This window comes from Ursus maritimus, unplaced genomic scaffold (genome assembly GCF_017311325.1).
Source record: "Ursus maritimus isolate PB19 unplaced genomic scaffold, ASM1731132v1 scaffold_26, whole genome shotgun sequence".
NCBI lineage: Eukaryota > Metazoa > Chordata > Mammalia > Carnivora > Ursidae > Ursus > Ursus maritimus.
The window spans coordinates 9574854-9595699 of NW_024425119.1; the positions used below are offsets into that span (position 1 = coordinate 9574854).

The 20846-nt window shown below is 39.7% G+C and overlaps 1 protein-coding gene across 1 annotated transcript in view; it reads left to right on the forward strand.

Moving 5' to 3' along the window:
• Positions 1-9934: 9934 nt before the first annotated feature.
• Positions 9935-20846, forward strand: part of CLEC2D (C-type lectin domain family 2 member D) — a 32437-nt gene continuing 21525 nt past the window's right edge. Inside the window, exon 1 of the mRNA XM_040642142.1 lies at positions 9935-9977. Coding sequence (XP_040498076.1) covers positions 9950-9977 — 28 coding nt within the window. The 5' untranslated portion in view covers positions 9935-9949. The remainder of the gene's footprint in view (positions 9978-20846) is intronic.

Genomic DNA, 20846 nt, shown 5'->3' on the forward strand with positions numbered 1-20846 from the left:
TTTATAACATTTATATCAGGGATCGATGAATCAGTCAAATCTTCCTGCCACCTGCTTTTTTATAGCCAGCAAACTAGAAACATTTTTTATTTTTACATTTTTTGTTGCTGGAAAAAAAATTTTAAAGAGTAGTTTATACTCAATTCAAATTTAAATATCTGGAAGTAAAGATTTTTTAAAAAGATTTATTTATTTATTTATTTATTTATTTATTTATTTATTTGAGAGAGAGAGAGACAGAGAGAGCGCGTGCACGAGCCTATGCCAGAGGCAATGGGGGGGGGACTTGCAAGCAGAGGGAGGGGAGAGAATCTCAAGCAGACTCCCTGCTGAGCAAGAAGCTGAGTGGGGCTCAATCTCACAACCCTGAGATCATGACCTGAGCGGAAGTCAAGAGCCAGAAGCTTAACTGACTAGGTCACCCAGGCACCCCCAGAAGTAAAGATTTTATGTTTCATTTTTTAAAAAGATTTTATTTATTTATTTGAGAGAGAGAGTGAGAACACGAGCAGGGTGAGGGGCAGAGGGATAAGCAGATTCCCCGCTGAGCAGGGAGCCTGATGTAGGGCTCGATCCTGGGACTCTGGGATCATGACCTGAGCAGAGGGTGGACGCTTAACCAACTGAGCCACCCAGGCGCCCCTCAGTTTTTTTTTTTTTTGATTGAAATAAGATCAAAATATAAGATTGTGTAAGTTTAAGTGTAAAACAGGTTGATTTGATACATTTATATATTGTGATACGAGTACCCTCTTAGCAGTAGTGAACATTTCCACCACATTGTATGATTATCGTTGCTTTTATGTGGTGAGAATTTTACAGATCTAGCCTCTGACAACTTTAAAGTATATAAAACAGCACTGTTAGCTATAATCACTATGCCGTGCATTAGATCTTCATAACTTATTCATTCTCTAATTGCAGGTTTGTACTCTTTGACCAACATCTCTCCAATTTTCTGAATCCCAGCCGTTGATAACCACTGTTCTATTGTGTTTCTACAAGTTTGACTCCTTTGGATTCCACATAGGGGTGCTATCATACAATATTTATCATTTTGTCTGATTTATCTTACCATAAGGTCCATCCATATTGTTGCAAATGGCAGGCTTTCCTTCTTTCTCATGGCTGACTGACAAATTCCATCCTAAGTATTTACATATTTTTTATCCATTCATTTGTTGATGGACACTTAGGTTATTTCCATATCTTGGCTATTGTGAATAATGCTGCAATAAATATGAGAGTACAATATCTTGTCTCCCCCACCAGTTTTATTGAGATATAACTGATATATAACATTATATTACTTTAAGGTATATAACATAATGACTTCATAAATGTATATACTTTGAAATGATTACAATGGATTTAGTTAATGTGCATCACCTCACATAGTTATAATTTTTTTCCTGTGAGTAGATCTTTTAAGAAATCATTTAAGTAGCTCTCCTAAGATCTACTCACTTAGCAACTATCAAATATACAATACAGTAGTATTAACTATAATCACCATGATGTACATTACTTTAACTGTTTGTTTGTACCTTTTGACCACCTTCACCCACTTCTTCTGTCCAACGTGCTCTTCCTCTGGCAATCACCAATCTATTATTGGTTTCTGTGAGTTCAGTTTTTTTGAATTCTACATGTAAGTAAAATGATAAAGTATTTGTCTTTCACCGTCTGACTTAATTCCTTTGCATAATGCCCTTAAATTTCATTCATGTTGTTGCAAATGGCAGGATTTCCATCTTTTTTGATAGCTGAATAATATCCCATTATATATCTACCAATCTATATCACATTTATAATATCTCTCTCACATTTTTTAATCCATTCATCTGTTGACGGACGGTTAGTTTGTTTCTGTCTTGGCTATTGTGAATAAAGCTGCAGTAAACATGGGGGTGCAGATATCTCTTCAAGATCGTGTTTTCTTTTTCTTGGATATATACCCCAAAGTGGGATCACTGGATCATATGGTAGTTCTACCTTTGATTTTTTGAGGAATCTCCATATTGTGTTCCTAGTGGCTGATCCACGAATTTACATTTCCACCAACAGGACAAAAGTGTTCCCTTTTCTCTACCTCCTCACTAACACTTGTTATTTGACTTTTTAAAAAAATTAAGCCCTTTTTTTTCAGTCCCAATGCAGGACTTGAGCTCACAACCCTAAGATCAAGACCTGAGCTGAACATGGACAGGACTGGAGGAGATTATGCTAAGTGAAATAAGTCAAGCAGAGAAAGACAATTATCATATGGTTTCACTCATTTATGGAACATAAGAAATAGCAGAAAGATCGGTAGGAGAAGGAAGGGAAGAATGAAGGGGGGTAAACAGAAGGGGGAATGAACCATGAGAGATGATGGACTCTGGGAAACAAACTGAGGGTTTCAGAGGGGAGGAGGGTAGGGGATTGGGCTAGGCCGGTTATGGGTATTAAGGAGGGCACATATTGCATGGTGCACTGGGTGTTATATGCAAATAATGAATCATGGACCACTACATCAAAAACTAAGGATATACTGTATGGTGACTAACATAACATAATAAAAAATTATTATTAAAAAAAAGACAAAAAAAAAAAAGACCTGAGCTGAGATCAAGAGTCAGACGCTTAACCAACTGAGCCACCCAGGTGCCCCTGTTATGTCTTGACTTTTTGATGATAACCATTCTAACAGGTATAAGGTGGTATCTTATTATGGTTTTCATTTGCATTACTCTGATGATTAGTGACATTGAACATCTTTTCAGTTACTGTTGGCCATCTGCATGTCTTCTTGGAAGGAAATTCTATTCAGATCCTCTGCTCATTTTCTTTGTTTTTGTTTTTGTATTGAGTTGTATGAGTTTTTTATATATTTTCAGTATTAACCCTTTATCAGATAGATGGTTTGCAAACATTTTCTCTACTTCTACAGATTGCTTTTCATTTTGTTGATTGTTTCTTTTGCTATACAGGAACTTTTAATTTGATGGACTCTTACTTATTGATTTTGCTTTTGTTGCTTGTGCTTTTGGTATTATATCCAAAATATTATTTTGAAGACCAATGTCAAAGAGATTCTTTCCTATGTTTTCTTCTAGATGTTTTATGGTTTGGGGTCTTATGTTTAAGACTTTTATCCATTTTTAGTTAATTTTTGAGTAGTATAAGGGTCTAATTTTATTTTCTACATGTGGATATCCAGTTTTCCCTACACCATTTATTGAACAGACCATCCTTTTTCCATTGCATCTTCTTGGCTACTTTGTCAAATATTAATAGACATTATTGGGAAGTTATTTCTGGGCTTTCGATTCTGTCTGATTGATCTTTGCAACCATTTTATGTTTGTAGCATAGCATTTTGATTATTATCACTTTAGTGTATACTTTGAAATAAGAAGTGTGATAACTCCCGTTTTGTTCTTTCCGAGGATTAATTTGACTATTTGGCTATGCATACAAATTCTAGGATTTTTTTTTTCTATTTCTTTGAAAAATTCCCATTGGAATTTAATAGGGATAGCATCGGATCTACAGATGGCTTTGAGTAATATGGACATTTTGACAATATTAGTTCTTCCAATCTGGGAACACAGGATATTTTCCATTTGTTTGTGTCTTCTTCAATTTATTTCTTAAATTTATCCAGGTCTTTTATTTTTTGGTTAAATTTATTCCTAAGTATCTTATTGTTTTTAATGTTATTATGCATGGGATTGTATTATTGATTTCTTTTTCAGATATTTCATTGTTGGTGTATAGAAATACAACTAATTTCTATATGTTAATTTTATATCCTATGACTTTTTTGAATTTGTTGATTAGTTCCAACAGTTTTTTGGTTGAGTCTTCAGGATTTTCTATATATAAGATCATATGATCTGCAAGTAAAGACAATTTCACTTTTTCCTTTCAGATGTGGATATTTCCTATTTATTTCTTTTTTTTTTAAATAAGATTTTAGTTATTTATTTGTGAGAGAGAGAGAGAGAGAGAAAGAGAGAGAAAGCATGAGCCAGGGCAGGGAGGGGCAGAGGGAAAGGGAGAAGCAAACTCCCTGCTGAGCAGGGAGCCTGATCTGGGGCTCAATCCCAGGACCTTGGGATCATGACCTGAGCTGAAGGCAGACACTTAACTGATAAGCCCCCCAGGTACCCCATCTATTTCTTTATCTTAACTGATTGCTTTAGGTAGTACTTTCAGTACTATGTTGAGTGAGAATGGTGAGAATGACATCCTTGGATTGTTTCTGATTTTACAGGAAAAGCTTTCAACCTTTCACCATAGACTATGATGTTAGCTGTGGGCTTGTTCCATATGGCCTTTATTATATGGAGATATCTCTTTCTGTAGCCAAGCGTCGAGAGTTTTTATTATGGAAGAATGTTGTAATATGTCAGGTGCTTTTTCTGCATCTATTGAGATGATCATATAATTTTTAAATTTTGTTCTGTTAACATAGTGTATCATATTTGTTGATTTGCATATGTTAGACCATCCTTGCATCTCAGAAATAAATTCCACTTGATCTTGCTGTATGATCCTTTTCATGTGCTGTTGATCTTGTTTTGCTAACTATTTTGTTGAGAACATTTGTATCTATGTTCATCAGGGATATTGGTCAATTTTCATCAGGATAATGCTAGACTCATAAAGTGACTTTGAAAGTATCTCTTTTGCCCAATTTTTAAGAAAAATTTGAGAAACATTGATATTAATTCTTCTCTAATGTTGGTAGAATTCACCAGTAAAATCATCTGGTCCTGGGATTTCCTATGTTCCTGTGTGGGCTCTTGATTACTGATATGATCTCTTCACTTGCTATTGGTCTGTTCAGATACTCTAATTTTTTGTGATTAATTCCTAGTAAAATGGAATTTATCCATTTCTTTTAGGTTATCCAGTTTGCTGGCATATAATTGCTTATAACAGTCTCTTATGATTTTTTTATTTCTGTGCTATCAAAAGCTAAAGCGAGTCTCTTACAGTCTCCTTCTTCTTCTTCTTCTTCTTTCCATCTGGCCACTCTGCCTTTTCATTTCATAATTAAACCCATTTGCTTTTAGAGTAATTATTTATATGTAAGGACTTCATAATGCTATCTTATTAATGCTTCTGACAAGCAATTAATAATGCTTATTAATGCCCATTTTGTAATTCCATTGTACTTTTTTCCCCTCACCTGCTGCCGTCCTTTGTGACTTGGTGATTTTCTGTGGTAACATGCTCTGATTCCCTTCCCTTTGTTTTTTTGTGAATCTCCTATAGTTTTTTGCTTTGTAGTTGCTATGAGGCTTACATAAAATATAGGTATAAGAGCCCATTTTATACTGATAGTTACTTAACTTAGATAACATACAGGGACTCTATCACTTCAGCTTTCTATGCTTTGAATATAAAAATTTGCCTCTTTACATTTTGTATTTAAGTAGTTATAGTAGCTACAAGTGATTTTTTTTTAAAGATTTTATTTATTTATTTGACAGAGAGAGAGGCGGCGAGAGAGTAACACAAGCAGGGGGAGTGGGAGAGGGAGAAGCAGGCTTCCCGCTGAGCAGGGAGCCCGACACAGGGCTCGATCCCAGAACCCTGGGATCACACCCTGAGCCGAAGGCAGACACTTAACAACTAAGCCACCCAGGCGCTCCTATAATTGATTTTAATACTCTTTTTCTTTAATCTTTGTAATACAGTTCAGTGATTAACACACTATCATGTTACAGAAGTAAAGTCTTCTGAATCTATTAATTGGAGTTTTGCATTACTATTTTCATATTTGAAGTAGCAGTCACCTCTTTCAATCTTTACTAGCTGCCTTCTAGTGAGAGGTACTTTTTTTTTTTTTATGGTATGTTAGTCACCATACAGTACACCATTCATTTTTGATGTAGTGTTGCATGATTCATTGTTTGCCTATAACACCCAGTGCTCCATGCAATACGTGCCCTCCCTAATACCCATCACCTGCCTATCCCACCCCCCCACCCCCCACCCCTCTAAAACCCGACGTCTCTCGTGGTTCATTCCCCCTCTGTTCCCCGCCCCCCCTTCATTTTTCCCTTCTCCTATCTCCCTGCTAATCCTTGTGTTCCGCAAATAAGTGAAACCATATGATAATTGTCTTTTTCTGCTTGACTTATTTTACTCAGCATAATCTCCTCAAATGAGAGGTACGTTCTGTTGCTCCTGCTCGAATTTTGAGGCTTTCTCTGACCTTGAGTGAATACACTCGCTCCATGCTTCTTACTCCCTATTTTGGTATAATTCTTACGCTTGTGTTTTGCCCTCCCCTCCCCCCACTTCCAACAGAGCAGTTTGGGCTTGGTAACCTCCCTTTTTATTCCTGAGGGTGGTGCTAGAGCTGAAGATGGGGTTTTCTCTCTTGCCTTCTGCGCATACTCTCTATCTGACCTCCTCTTGCCATCCTGGGGAGTGAGCACAAAGAGCCAGCTACAAAGTTGGGGGTGGTGTGGGTTTGGCACTTAGGACTTTGGGTGTGCCCATCCACCAGTTGGGGTGGATCCTCAAGTGAAGTTTTCCCAGCAGCTCTTGGGCAGACCTCCTACTGGAGTCTAGAAGGCAGTTAGTAGGACTGGTGTTCTTTTAATCCCCTCTCATACTCTCACCTCTCTCTCTCCCAATCTCCTCCCTTCCCTGAGTCACAGAACTCTTGCTTTAATACTCCAGGTTGTGTGGGAGAGAAGGGTTTCTCTAGCAGCGTCCTGTCCGTGGGTAAGCCAGGCACTCCCTTGCGGTTCTACCTTTTCCCTAATGGGAGGAGTCCTAGGTCTCCTTTTTCTCTAAACTGTGCCCTTTCAGGCTTTACATTTCCTTACCCACTCCAAGACCTCCAAACTCTTCCGGGTTTTGTTTTGTTTTTGTGCTCCAGTGGAGTACTGGAACTTTTCCTCTAGAAACCAGAACTTACATAAAGACTCTTGTGTCTGTGAATATCTGCCCAAGTTAGCGTTTTCCAGGCACTGTGGCCAAAAAGGATTGGACCCCGTTCACAGGACCCTGCTGGCTCCACAGCCACACTGGGGTCTGTCTGCCAATTCATAGGCAAGCGAGACTTCTGACTCCCGGGGCATATGGTGCTGGATAACACAAGCTCCCAAAAAAGCACTTTGCTCATGGATGGATGCTAGATTTTCAACGTTAAGAGGCGACAAAATGAGGGTTTTTTATGCTGCTATGACGTTGATGTTACTGGAACTTTTACAATGTAAATGAATTTTCTTAATTTCGTATTTGTTGGCTGATCAAAAGTCTAGCAAATGAACCTTTTGCCAGAGGAAGAATTTAGCTACTTTTAAATTTCCTATATTTACATATTTTTTTTTAGGTAATAATTTCCATTGTGGTTTAGCCTTAGTTTTTACTGTTGTAGGATTTCTTTTCCCTTAGCGCCCACGGTTCCTCGTCACGCTGCTTTAAAGAATGAAGAGGCAGACCAGAGGGAGTGGTGGGCAGCAAACCAGAACTTGTTCAGCCTTAACACAAAGCTCCCGAAAAAGGAAGATGATTCAAGCGGGGTTTCTACATCTAGGGGTTTTTATGCACTTGTGGGCCGCCACGCGCCTGTCACCCAATCAGGTTTTTGTCCACGTGCTCAGCTACCAATCAAGTCGTTGTTCACGTGGCAAAGGGTGGCAAGCTTCTTCCAGGCTGGGGTTAAGATCCTTTTAGGGGAGGTTTCCTCTTAGGGCCTGTCCCTTTGTCCCTGCCTGTCTTTCTTTTCTTTTTGAGAGAAAAGGCTTAAGACAAAATCTAAATAGAAAGACAATTATAAAAGTTTTGTACAGGGATATCTTTAATTTTTTGTTTTTTTTTTCTTTTTTTAGATTTAAATTCAATTAATTAACATACAGTGTATTATTAGTTTCAGAGGTAGAGTTCAGTGATTCACCTGCCTGTCTTCTGATCATCCTTCATCATTACTTCGTCATACATAGTTTAATCATAGTTATGCAGCACTTAAACTTCGTATTAAATACAGTCATTAGCCCTAGTAAAGAATCTATAGTTCCATTCATTTCATACAACGTCTTTATCTTTCCTGACATCCTTATTTTTAACTATCCATTAGTTAGCTGTATCTATTTAGTCATCAAGTAGTTTATTTTAGAAGGATCTATGTTGTGTATGTTGTATTCAGTAAGTTCCTAATGTTGTTTTGGGTTTAATTTGCCTGAGAACTAAATGGGTATAAGAACTTGCCTCCCTCAATGTTTTTCTCAGACAGTGTTGACATTTTTCTTTTATTCGCAGCCATTGATGTGGCTGTGGCAAAGTCTAAGGGGGGGGGGTTGGCATTCCCCATTGTAAGCAACATACTTTATCTTTATATTGAAAACTAAGAAACTGTACCAAGATGTGCTTTATTTATTTATCGAATGCTCAGATTTAGTTGTCTTCTTATTTCAGGACAGTTTTCTTCTATTAATGCTTAGCTGTTTTCTACTGTGGGCTGGTCTTCAGGAACACACATTTTATGCATGTCAGAACTTTTCTTTCTTAAGAATCACTTTTTAGTCGCTTTGACTTGGTTTGCAGAATCAATAGTACATCATGATATGTCTAACATAGTTTTTCTTTATGAGATATCGGTGGGCATTCGTCTCTTTCTGATAAGACTATCAGAGGTAAATTTCATTTTCCTTTTCTGTGCTGAGTGCTGCCGGCTCATTTTTCATTTCCGTATTATGCCTTACCCTTTTAATTTTGTCTGTTACAGGAGTTCTTTTTTCAGTCTAAATTTGTTCCATACTGTATTTATCCATCTATCTATTGACAGGCATCTTGGCTGCTTCCAAATTTTGACACTTACGAACATAGCTGCTACAAACAGGCTTGGGCAGGTTTCTTGTGGACATCAGTTTGCAAATCAATTTTCAACTCATTTGTGTAAATGCCAAGGAGCAACGTTGCTGGATTGTAGCATAAGTGTATTTAGTTTTTTCTTTCTTTTTTTTTTTTTCTTAGTGATTTTACCTATTTATTTATTAGAGAGGGAGCAAGCAAGCAAGAGAGAGCATGAGCCAGGGGCTAGGGGAAGAGGGAGAGGGAGAAGCAGGATCCCCACTGAGCAGGGAACCAGATGCAGGGCTGGATCCCAGGACCCTGGTATGATGACTTGAGCCACCCAGGCGCCTCAAGTATATTTAGTTTCTTAAGAAACTGCCAACTGTCTTTCAAAGTCATGTGCTTTTTATTATTACCCCATGCTGAAACTTCTAAAAAAAATCTTGGAGATTAAAATAGTCCACGGGACAAAAAATGTCATTGACCTAAGACTGATTTCTGCAGTTAACTGTCTTGTTTTAACTATCTGAACGTATGTAAAGGCTGCTCCAACTCAACAAATCTCACTGTGGGCAACCCTCAGCTTTGAAATCTAATCACCCCAAGGAAATCCAAGAGAAGGGGATGGAGACAGACTTAATCCAAGAGGCGGAGCCCTGCCCCTAACTTTGCTAGGCCAGGCCATGCCCAGGATGCGGAGCCCTGAGCAGACTTTTACCTGCTGATTCCAGCAGGGACTGGCAGGGACCATTTGGTCCCTGGGCCTGGGAAGAGACTGTGCCCCACATCAGGACCATCTGATATGGACATCCCTCTGGTCCACAGCTGTCCACCAGAATGGCAAAAAGGCACTACAGGCAAGGGGGGTTAAGTGCCCCCACTGCGTGTGGAGGGAACACAGTGACCTGCCAGGTTTCCTGTTTATGAAGTTTTGGCTTCCTGTTCTTTTATTTCAAAAGCTATGCAGGGAAATGCAAGCCACAGACACAAAACTGAAAGTAAGAACTTGGTCTGGTGGCCGATACCTCAGGGGGGCCTGGGAAGCTGCTGGTGCTGCTTCCCCTGGACTGAAGAGGTGATTGTGGCCTGGAAGTGGGGGCACTGGGCTCAGGGGGTCTGCAGCCCCGGAGGAGTCTGGGGCACAGATGGGAGAAGGACAGGCCACATGCAGAGGTCAGCAGCTGTAAGACCCCCCCTAACTGCACTCTTCCGCTTTGTCCAGAGCTTCCCGTTGGAGTGAAAGAGGAACTACCACCAGGAAGGGGGAAAAAAAGAGGAAAAAAGAAAATACTTTCTGAGTTTCTCTCAGGGTTTGACTTCCCAGGGCCTTCTTAGCCTGGTAAACTTCTGCTCTGGCCAGGCCATTTGAAAAATCTGACCTGATTCCCCCAGCCCCTTCCAGATGTCTTGAGGCCCTGACCTGCTTGCTTTTTTTCATCAGAGTGTTCAGAGCTTCAGGGGTGGGTGGGTGGGAGAGTAGTGGAGTCCCTGGGACCAGGTCCCTTGGTTTGAAGCTTAAGGACTTTTGGAAAGGCTGCAGTGTGTTTAGTGTTCTGGTTCAGACCCCCTCTCTCTCATATTTCTCAATCTCCTCCCTCCCCTCCCCCAACTCCTTGGCCTTCGTGGGTTGAAAATTTGTGAAAGCTGCTCTCAAGAAGCATTGGTATTTTAAATGGAAGATAGAGATCCATTTGAAACTGGGCCAGGTCTCCTTCTTTTCCAAGAACACAAATGCCTCAACTTTGGGGCAGAGACTTGTCTTAAAACTGGGTGTGGGTTCCTGTGTCACATTTAGGTCTTTTATCCATTTTGAGTTTATCTTTGTGTATGGTGTAAGGAAATGGTCCAGTTTCATTCTTCTCCATGTGGCTGTCCAATTCTTCCAGGATCATTTATTGAGGAGACTGTCTTTTTTCCATTGGTTAGTCTTTCCTGCTTTGTCGAAGATTAGTTGACCGTAGAGTTGAGGGTCCATTTCTGGGTTCTCTATTCTGTTCCATTGATCCGTGTGTCTGTGTTTGTGCCAGTATCGTGCTGTCTTGGTGATCACAGCTTTGTAGTAGAGGTTGAAGTCAGGCATTGTGCTGCCCCCAGCTTTGGTTTACTTTTTCAACATTCCCCTGGCTATTAGGGGTCTGGTTGCAGAAGGGGAGGTGAGTGGGGGGATGGAATAACTGGGTGATGGGCATTAAGGAGGGCATGTGATCTGATGAGCACTGGGTGTTATATGCAACTGATAAATCATTGAACACTACATCTGAAACTAATGATGTACTATATGTTGGCTATTTCGATTTAAATACAAACAAACAAACAAAAACTGGGTCCGGGTATCCTCAAGCACTCTGGCAGAGTAAGGATGTGTTAAAAAATTTGTTCCTTTCCAGATGTTGGGTAGCCTACCTGTGCCACTGTTTTCATAACATATTGCTCTTGGCTCTGTCATAGTTTTCATGGTGCAGACACCCCAGCTGCCTGATCCCTGCCCTGGCTACTTCCGAGTATGCAAAACTTTTGGTTCTCAGATGGACCACAGCAGTAAACATTCTGCAATTCTGCAAATATTTGGTGATTGGATAAGAAATGATTAGTTCCATCTTGTTTTTAAATCCTTCTAGCCACCCTGTGCCTTTTGATTGGAGAATTAAAGTCAATACTGATAAGTAGGGGCTTGCTAACACCACCTTACTGGTTTCCGACTGTTTTGTGGTACTCTGTTCCTTTCATTTCCTTTGCTGTCTTTGTAGATTATTGATTTTCTGTAGTAGTATACGTTAATTCTGTTTCGTTTATGCTTTGTGAATTCACCATAGGTTTGGCTTTGTGGTTACTATGAGGATTACATAACATGTCTTATAGATATACTAGTCTATTTTATGCTGATAACTATTTAACTTTGCTTACAAAAACTTTACCCTTTTATTTCCCCCTCAATGATTTGTGTTTTCAGTGTCATAATTTACTTCTTTTTATAATGTTGTATCCATGAAAAAATTGCTGTGACTATAGTTATTCTTAACAGTTTTGTCCTTTAAACCTCTATGCTCAAGTTGTGTTACATTCCACCTATTACAGTATTAGAATATTCTGAATTTGACTGCATATATTTGCTGTATGTATCTTTACCAGCATGTTTTCTAATTTCATGTGTTTTCTTGTTACTGATTAGCCTCCTTTTGTTTCATCTTGAAGAACGCCTTTCAGCATGTCTTGTAAGGTAGTTCCAGTGGCGATGAACTCCCTCAGCTTTTGTTGGTTTGGGAAAGTCTTTATCTCTCCTTCATTCCTGAAAGACAACTTTGCTGGGTAAAATATTCTTGCAGGTTTTTTTTTATCCCCAGCACTTTAAATATATCATCCTGGTCTCCTAGCCTGCAAGGTATTTGTAAGAAATTTGTTTTCTCTTGCTTCTTTAACGATGCTCTCTTTGTCTTTGATTTTAGACAGTTTTGTTATTTTGTGTTTTAGGTTGAAAGTTTGGGGTGACCTGTTAGCTTCATAAACTTGGATATCTAAGACTCTCCCCAGATTCGGAAAGTTATCAGTTATTATTTCTTTAAATAAGCTTTCTGCTCATTCCTCCTTCTCTTCTCCTTCCGAGAGTACACCAATGCATAGATTATTTCTTTGAATGATATCATATAATTCATATAGGCTTTCTTCACTCTGTTTCTTTCCTTTTCGTTTTGCTTCTCTGGCTGTATGATTTTAATAGACCTGTATTCTAGTTCACTGATTCTTCTGCTTGGTTGAGTCTGCTGCTGAAGCTCTCATTGAATTCTTCATGCTGTCATCGTAGTCTTCCTCTCTAGGGTTTCTGCTTGACTTACTACAATGCTTTTTATTTCTTTGTTGAACATCTCATGTTGTTCATGCATTGTTTTCCTAATTTAATTTAGTCGTCTATCTGTGTTTTCTTATAATTCACTGAGTTTCTTTAGGAGGGTTCTTCTGAATTACTTGTCAGACACTTCATAGATTTCTGTTTCTTTAGGGTCCATCATTGGAATTTTATTAGTTTCCTTTGGAGATGGTGTCATGTTTCTTTGCTTATTCATGATTCCTGTGGCCTTGTGTTGGAGTCCGTGCATTTGAGGATATAGGCACCTCTCCAGTCTTCATAGACTAGCTTTGGAAGGCCAGCTCTTCACTAGTCAGTTTGTCCAGAGATTTGGGTGGGAAGTCTAATGGTGCCCGTGGGTGGGCTTGCTGTTGGAGTCCCTGGGTGGCCTGATGCTGAAAGTAGTTGAAAGTCTGGAATGGCTGTACTCAGCCTGATGTTGAGCCCTAGTGGGACCCTGGGTTCATAGGTGCTGCTCCATGGACCTGAGGTTTGTGGGTATTGGTTGGGAGCCTGAGTTCACAGGAGTCATCCAGGGCCATGGGAGTGAGCTGGTGCTGGCATGTGCCAAGAGCCTGAGTTTGCTGGAGCCCACCATGAGCCTGTCAGGTGACATAGGAGCTGAGAAGGGCTGGGTGAGCCGGGAATGTGGGTTCACGGGAGCCCATTGGAACTGCCTGTGGCCATAGGAACCTTGTAGGTAATGGAGTGGATCAGGAACCTGCATTCATGGGAACCCTTTAGGAGCCTGAAGCTGTCAAAGATACCTGGAGTTATGAGGTTTCTCTGTGGCCCCTGAGCCACCAGGGGCTGCTGGAGCTAGCTGGCATACGGGTGGGCCAGGAGCCTAATTTCACAGGGGCCCATGAATCTGCCTGGAGCATGCAGCCTGCCTGGAGCCACTGGAACTGGAAGGTTCCAGGGTGAACCAGGGTCTGGTTTCGTGGGGCCTTGTACAGCCTGGTGCTATGGGAGCTGCCTAGGGCCCTGGGTGCCGCCAAGCATGAGCCAAGGATTCCACCTGGGGCTGCTGGAGCTGTCAGATGACTGGGTGCAATGAGGGCCTAGATTCTTGGGAGCCTGCAGGGAGTCCTGCCTTGGAAGCTGCTGGATCCGTGGATGGTGTCTGGGACCTCTGGATCAGGCAGGCACTGGGGTGAGCTGGTTTCTTGACTCATGGGAGCCTGCAAGGGAGTCACAGAGTCGTCTGGGGCCACTGGATCCAGCAGGTACTTGAATGAAATGAGCCTGCCAGGACCCTGGTTTGAGAGGAGTTACCTGCTCATTAAAACTGGCAAGCACTGGCAGGGAGGAGGCCCTGGGTTAGTGGGAGCCTGCAGGGAGCTGCTTAGACCTTCTGTGCCTCAAGCTGATATTGCTCAGTTTGAACTCCTGGAAGAACTGGTAAGAAATGTTTTTGGATCATGTTGTTTGTTGAATACTCTGAGAGGGGTAGGCTGCATAGGGTTAAAGCGAAAGACAAGGAAAGATCCCATTCTAGTCAGACTTTGGGGCCAGGGATGCATATTAGTGCCTAACATTTGTTGTATTCTCTGCCTGGAACACTGTAGCATATTTTGGATACATTCATTCATGTAATCTGTATAATTAACCTACAAGACTAGTTGTATTGCTCCCATTGTACAAAGAAGTGTGGTAATCATATAGTTTACCATCCAGATTGGGACATTTTAAGACATGAAAGTGACAATAGTGTTCTAGAACAATAGACATAAACCGGGACTTTCCTAAACTGGGATGTTGGGTCACTTTCACTAAAGTAATTTAGGATCAGAGACATTGAATGAGTTAAACTCAAAATTGGGACAAACTAAACTCCAAAGTCTACACTTCTCAATATTACCGCACCACCACCCACAAAGAGAAGGCTGTAGGGAAGAAAGGCTCAAGAATAATATGAAAGAAAGATACACACATGTTCACTTTCCGTGTTTTACAATAGGACTTCCTGAAAAGATATAAAGGCCCTTCTGACCATTGGATAGCCTTAGCAGAGAATTATCACATCATATTTGGAAATGGACAGACAACACTGAATATAGTGTCTTGTACATTTTGAGATTTCTTTCTACTGTGATTATGTCTGGTCATAGATATGCACTGTATTTATTAGAAAAATTTAGTATCATATACTGCAAAATGGGGTAAGAAATATAAATCCTTTTTATGCTCCTCTATTTATTAAATGACTTTAATAAGTAATGGGAGAAAATTACAAACTGGCCTGTGACCTTTTAAAAAATTTTGTTAACACATTCAAAATTCTCTTACTGGCAGTTACAGATATATAGGAAAAATTTTAATGTGCTAAAACTAACATTTATTTTATGCTTTGTATTTTAAAACATTAGAAACACTGACAAAGTGCTTTTTATGCTTTAATTCTCAGTGTTTATGTTTTAAATTACTGAGTGCTAAATAAATATTATGCTGATAAAAAAATACTATTCTTTATTTTACCCTTCATTGGATTTAAAATTCTGCTTTTATCCCAGATTAAATCACAGCAGTTAATTACTTGAAGCCTTTAAGCATTCAATACCCAATGTTAAAGCTGTTTATGTACTATAAAAATGTTAAAAATTTTTATAGCATTAGCTACACTGTATTGATGAGTTTCCAAAAGGACAAAATAGCAATTTATAGAGCATCCTTTCTCTTGTGTACTTCCATTTCTTCTTCTTTGTTGGTATTTCTGTCAATTTCTTCTTGTCTGTGAAATTTTTATCATATATATATATATTTTAAAGATTTTATTTATTTACTTGACAGAGATAGAGACAGCCAGCGAGAGAGGGAACACAAGCAGGGGGAGTGGGAGAGGAAGAAGCAGGCTCATAGCGGCGGAGCCTGATATGGGGCTCGATCCCATAACACCGGGATCACGCCCTGAGCCGAAGGCAGACGCTTAACCGCTGTGCCACCCAGGCGCCCCTATCATATATATTTTTTAAGGCCTTGTTATTAGATGCGTACAAATTCATCTCATTTAGGAATTAAATCTTTTTTCCAGTTAGAAGTAACTTTAGTTCATCCTGATAATACTTTTTGCCTAACAATCTGCTCTATTGTGGGTTTTCAAAGAGGACGAACTAGATATAGGGACTAGCACAGTGTCTCAAATATAGTATATGTTCAAAACATGTCTGTGGATACGCCTTCATGATTGTAAGACTCTGTCTTACTTGCTTAGTTTCTGCTTTTTGATAAAAAAGAAAAAAAGCAAAATTTCTCCAGATGTCTGGAAAGTGAAAAACAAACTAAAAAACTGCAAGATTTTATATTGATGAACTGTGTGTGACTGACTCACAGATGAAATTTGAGTCAAACTGTGGCCCGAAATGACCTAGTATTTTTTTACAAACTAGGTTCCAAGGCATCTATCTGAGGCATGGATTCCATTTCTTTCTTTTTTTTTTTAAATTTAAATTCAATTAACCAACATATAGTACATCATTAGTTTTTGATGTAGTGTTCAACGATTCATTAGTTGCCTATAAACCCAGTGCTCATCACATCACATGCCCTCCTTAATGCTCATCACCCAGTTACACCATCTTCTCACCCACTTCCCCTTCTGCACATCTTAGTTTGTTTCCTGGATCCAAGAGTCTCTCATGGTTTCTCTCCCTCTCTGATTTCTTCCCATTCAGTTTTCCTTTCCTTCCCCTATTTTCTTCTGCACTATTCCTTGTATTCCACATATGAGTGAAACCCTGTGATAATTGTCTTTCTCTGCTTGACTTATTTCACTTAGCATAATCCTCTCCAGTTCCATCCATGTCAATATAAATGATAGGTATTCATCCTTTCTGATGCCTGAATAATATTCCATTGTATATATGAACCACATCTTGTTTGTCCATTCATTTGTTGGAGGACATCTTGGCTCCATCCACAGTTTGGCTATTGTGGACATTGCTGCTGTGAACATTGGGGTGGAAGTGCCCCTTCTTTTCACTACATCTGTATCTTTGGGGTAAATACCCAGTAGTGCAATTGCTGGGTCATAGGGTAGCTCTATTTTTAGCTTAAGGAACCTCCATACTGTTTTCCAGAGTGTCTACACCAGCTTGCGTTCCCACCAACAATGTAAGAGGGTTCCCCTTTTTCCACATCCTCTCCAACATTTGTTGTTTCCTGCCTTGTCAATTTTTGCCATTCTAACTGGCGTAAGGTGGTATCTTAGTGTGGTTTTGATTTGTATTTCCCTGATGGCTAGTGATGGGGAGCATTTTTTTCATGTGTCTGTTGGCCATTTGCATACCTTCTTTGGAGAAGTGTCTGTTCATATCTTCTGCCTATTTCTTTTCTTTTTTTTTTTTTTGGTGGTTTTTTTTTTTTAATGATTTTTTATTATATTATGTTAGTCACCATACAGTACATCCCCGGTTTCCGATGTAAGGCTCGATGATTCATTAGTTGCGTATAACACCCAGTGCACCATGCAATACATGCCCTCCTTACTACCCATCACCGGTCTATCCCATTCCCCCACCCCCTCCCCTCTGAGGCCTCAGTTTGTTTCTCATAGTCCATAGTCTCTCATGCTTCATTCTCCCTTCTTATTACCCCCCCTTTCTTTATCCCTTTCTTCCCCTACTGATCATCCTAGTTCTTATGTTCCATAGATGTGAGAAATCATATGATAGTTGTCTTTCTCTGCTTGACTTATTTCACTTAGCATTATCTCCTCCAGTGCCGTCCATGTTGTAGCAAATGTTGAGAATTCGTTCTTTCTGATAGCTGAGTAATATTCCATTGTATATATGGACCACAGCTTCTTAATCCAGTCATCTGTTGAAGGGCATCTCGGCTCCTTCCACGATTTAGCTATTGTGGACATTGCTGCTATGAACATTGGGGTGCATATGGCCCTTCTCTTCACTACGTCTGTATCTTTGGGGTAAACACCCAGTAGTGCAATGGCTGGATCATAGGGTAGCTCAATTTTTAACTTTTTAAGGGACCTCCACACTGTTTTCCAGAGTGGCTGTACCAGCTTGCATTCCCACCAGCAATGTAGGAGGGATCCCCTTTCTCCACATCCTCTCCAACAATTGTTGTCTCTTGCCTTGTCTATTTCTGCCATTCTAACTGTTCTGCCTATTTCTTGACTGGATTATTTATTTTAGGTGTTGAGTTTGATAAGCTCTTTATATATCTTGGCTATCAGCCTTATCTGTTACGTCATTTGCAAATATCTTCTCCCATTCTGCAGGTTGCCTTTTAGTTTTGTTAGCTGTTTCCTTTGCCGTGCAGAAGACTTTTATCTTGATGAAGTCCCAATAGTTCATTTTTGCTTTTGTTTCCCTTGCTTAAAGATGGGTCTTGAAAGAAGTTGCTGCATCTGAGCTTGAAGAGGTTACTGCCTGTTTTCTCTAGGATTTTGATGGATTCCTGTCTCACATTTAGGTCTTTCATCCATTTTGAGTTTATCTTTGTGTGTGGTGTAAGGAAATGGTCCAGTTTCATTCTTCTGCATGTGGCTATCCAGTTTTCCCAACACCATTTGTTGAAGAGACTGTCTTTTTTCCATTGGATATTCTTTCCTCCTTTGTCAAAGATTAGTTGACCATAGAGTTGAGGGTCCGTTTCTGGGTTCTCTATTCTGCTCCATTGATCTATGTGCCTGTTTTTGTGCCACTACCATGCTGCCTTGATGATCACAGCTTTGTGATATAGCTTGAAGTCAGGCATTGTGCTGCCCCAGCTTTGGTTTTCTTTTTCAACATTTCCCTGGCTATTTAGGGTCTTTTATGGTTCCATACAAATTTTAGGATTATTTGTTCCAGATCTGTGAAAAATGTCGATGGTTTTTGATAGGGACTGCATTGAATGAGTAGATTGCTCTGGGCAGCACAGACATTTTAACAATGTTTATTCTTCCAATCCATGAGCATGGAATATTTTTCCATCTCTTTGTGTCTTCCTCCATTTCTTTCATAAGTGTTTTGTAGTTTTTAGAGTACAGATCCTTTACCTGTTTGGTTATGTTTATTCCTAGGTATCTTATGGTTTTTGGTGCAATTGTAAATGGGACGGATTCCTCAATTTCTCTTTCTTCAGTCACAGTGTTAATGTATAGAAATGCCACTGGTTTCTGTGCACTGATTTTTTTTTTAAAGATTTTATTTATTTATTCGACAGAGATAGAGATAGCCAGCGAGAGAGGGAACACAAGCAGGGGGAGTGGGAGAGGAAGAAGCAGGCTCATAGCGGAGGAGCCTGATGTGGGGCTCAATCCCAGAACGCCGGGACCACGCCCTGAGCCGAAGGCAGACGCTTAACCGCTGTGCTACCCAGGTGCCCCCTGTGTGCATTGATTTGGGATCTTGCTATGTTGCTGAATTGCTAGCATTTTTGGGGTGGAGTCTTTTGGGTTTTCTGCATAAAGTATTGTGTCATCTGTGAAGAGAGAGAGTTTGACTTCTTCCTTGGTATTATGAATGCCTTTTATTTCTTTTTGTTATCTGATTGCTGAGGCTAGGACTTCTAGTACTATGTTGAACAACAGTAGTGATAGTGGGCATCCTTGTAGGGTTCCTGAACTTAAGGGTAAAGCTCTCCATTTTTCCCCATTGAGAATGATTAGCTGTGGGCTTTTCATAGATGGCTTTTATGATGTTGGGTTATGTTCCCTCTATCCCTATACTTTGAAGAGTTTTAATCAAGAAAGGATGCGTATTTTGTCAAATGCTTTTTCTACACCGAGAGGATCATATGGTTCTTGTCTTTTCTTTTATTAATGTAATCTATCACGTTGATTGATGTGCTAATGTTGAACTACCCTTGCAGCCCAGGAATAAATTCCACCTGGTAGTGGTGAATAATCCTTTTAATGTACTGTTGGATCCTATTGGCTAGTATCTTGGTGAGTATTTTGACATCCATGTTCATCAGGGACATTGGTCTGTAATTCTCCTTTTTGGTGGGGTCTTTGTCTGGTTTTGGGATCAAGGTAATGCTGGCCTCATAGGATGAGTTTGGAAGTTTCTCTTTCACTTCTATTTTTTGAAACAGCTTCAGTAGAATAGGTATTATTTCTTCTTTGAAAGTTTGGTAGAATTCCACCGGGAAGCCATCTGGCTCTGAACTCTTGCTTTTTGGGGGAGGTTTTTGATTACTGCTTCAGTTTCCTTGCTGGTTATTGGTTTGTTCAGATTTTCTACCTCTTCCTGTTTCAGTCTTCGTAGTTTATAAGTTTCCAGGAATGCATCCATTTCTTCTAGATTATCTAATTTGTTGGCATATAGTTGCTCATAAAAATTGTCTGTATTTCCTTGGTGTCGGTCATTATCTCTCCCCTTTCATTCATAATTTTATTAATTTGGGTCCTTTCTCTTTTCTTTTGGATAAGGCTGGCCAGAGGTTTCTGGATCTTATTAATTTGTTCAGGGAAGCAGCTCCTAGTTTCTTTGATCTGTTCTACTGTTCTTTTGGTTTCTATTACATTGATTTCTGCTCTAATCTTTATTATTTCTCTTCTCCTGCTTAGTTTAGGCTTTGTTTGCTGTTCTTTCTCCATGTCCTTTAAGCGTAAGGTTAGTTTGTATATTAGGATTTTTTCTAATTTTTGAGAGAGGCTTGTATTTCTATGTACCTCCTTCTTAGCCTTAGCCTTTGCTAAATCTCAGAGGTTTAGAACCCATGTGTTTTCATTCTCTTTAGTTTCCATGAATTTTTTAAGCTCCTCTTTAATTTTCTGATTGACTTATTCATTCTTTAGCAGGATGCTCTTTAACTTCCAAGTGTTTGAGTTCCTTCCAAATTTCCTCTTGTGATTGAGTTCCAGTTTCAAAGCACTGTGGTCTGGAAATATGCAGGAAATAATCTCAATCTTTTGTTATCAGCTGAGACCTGATTGTGACCCAGCATGTGGTCTTTTCTGGAGAAAGTTCCATGTGCAGTCAAGAAGAATGACTCTTCTGTTACTTTAGGATGGAATATTCTGTATATATCCACGAAGTCCATCTGGTCCAGTGTGTCATTCAAAGCCCTTGTTTCTTTGTTGATCTTCTGCTTAGATGATCTGTCCATGCTGAGAGTGGAGTGTTGAAGTCCCCTACTATTAATGTACTATAATCAATATGTTTCTTTACTTTGGTTATTAATTTGTTTATATAATTGGCTGCTCCCATGTTGAGGGCATAAATACTTACAATTGTTAGATCTTCTTG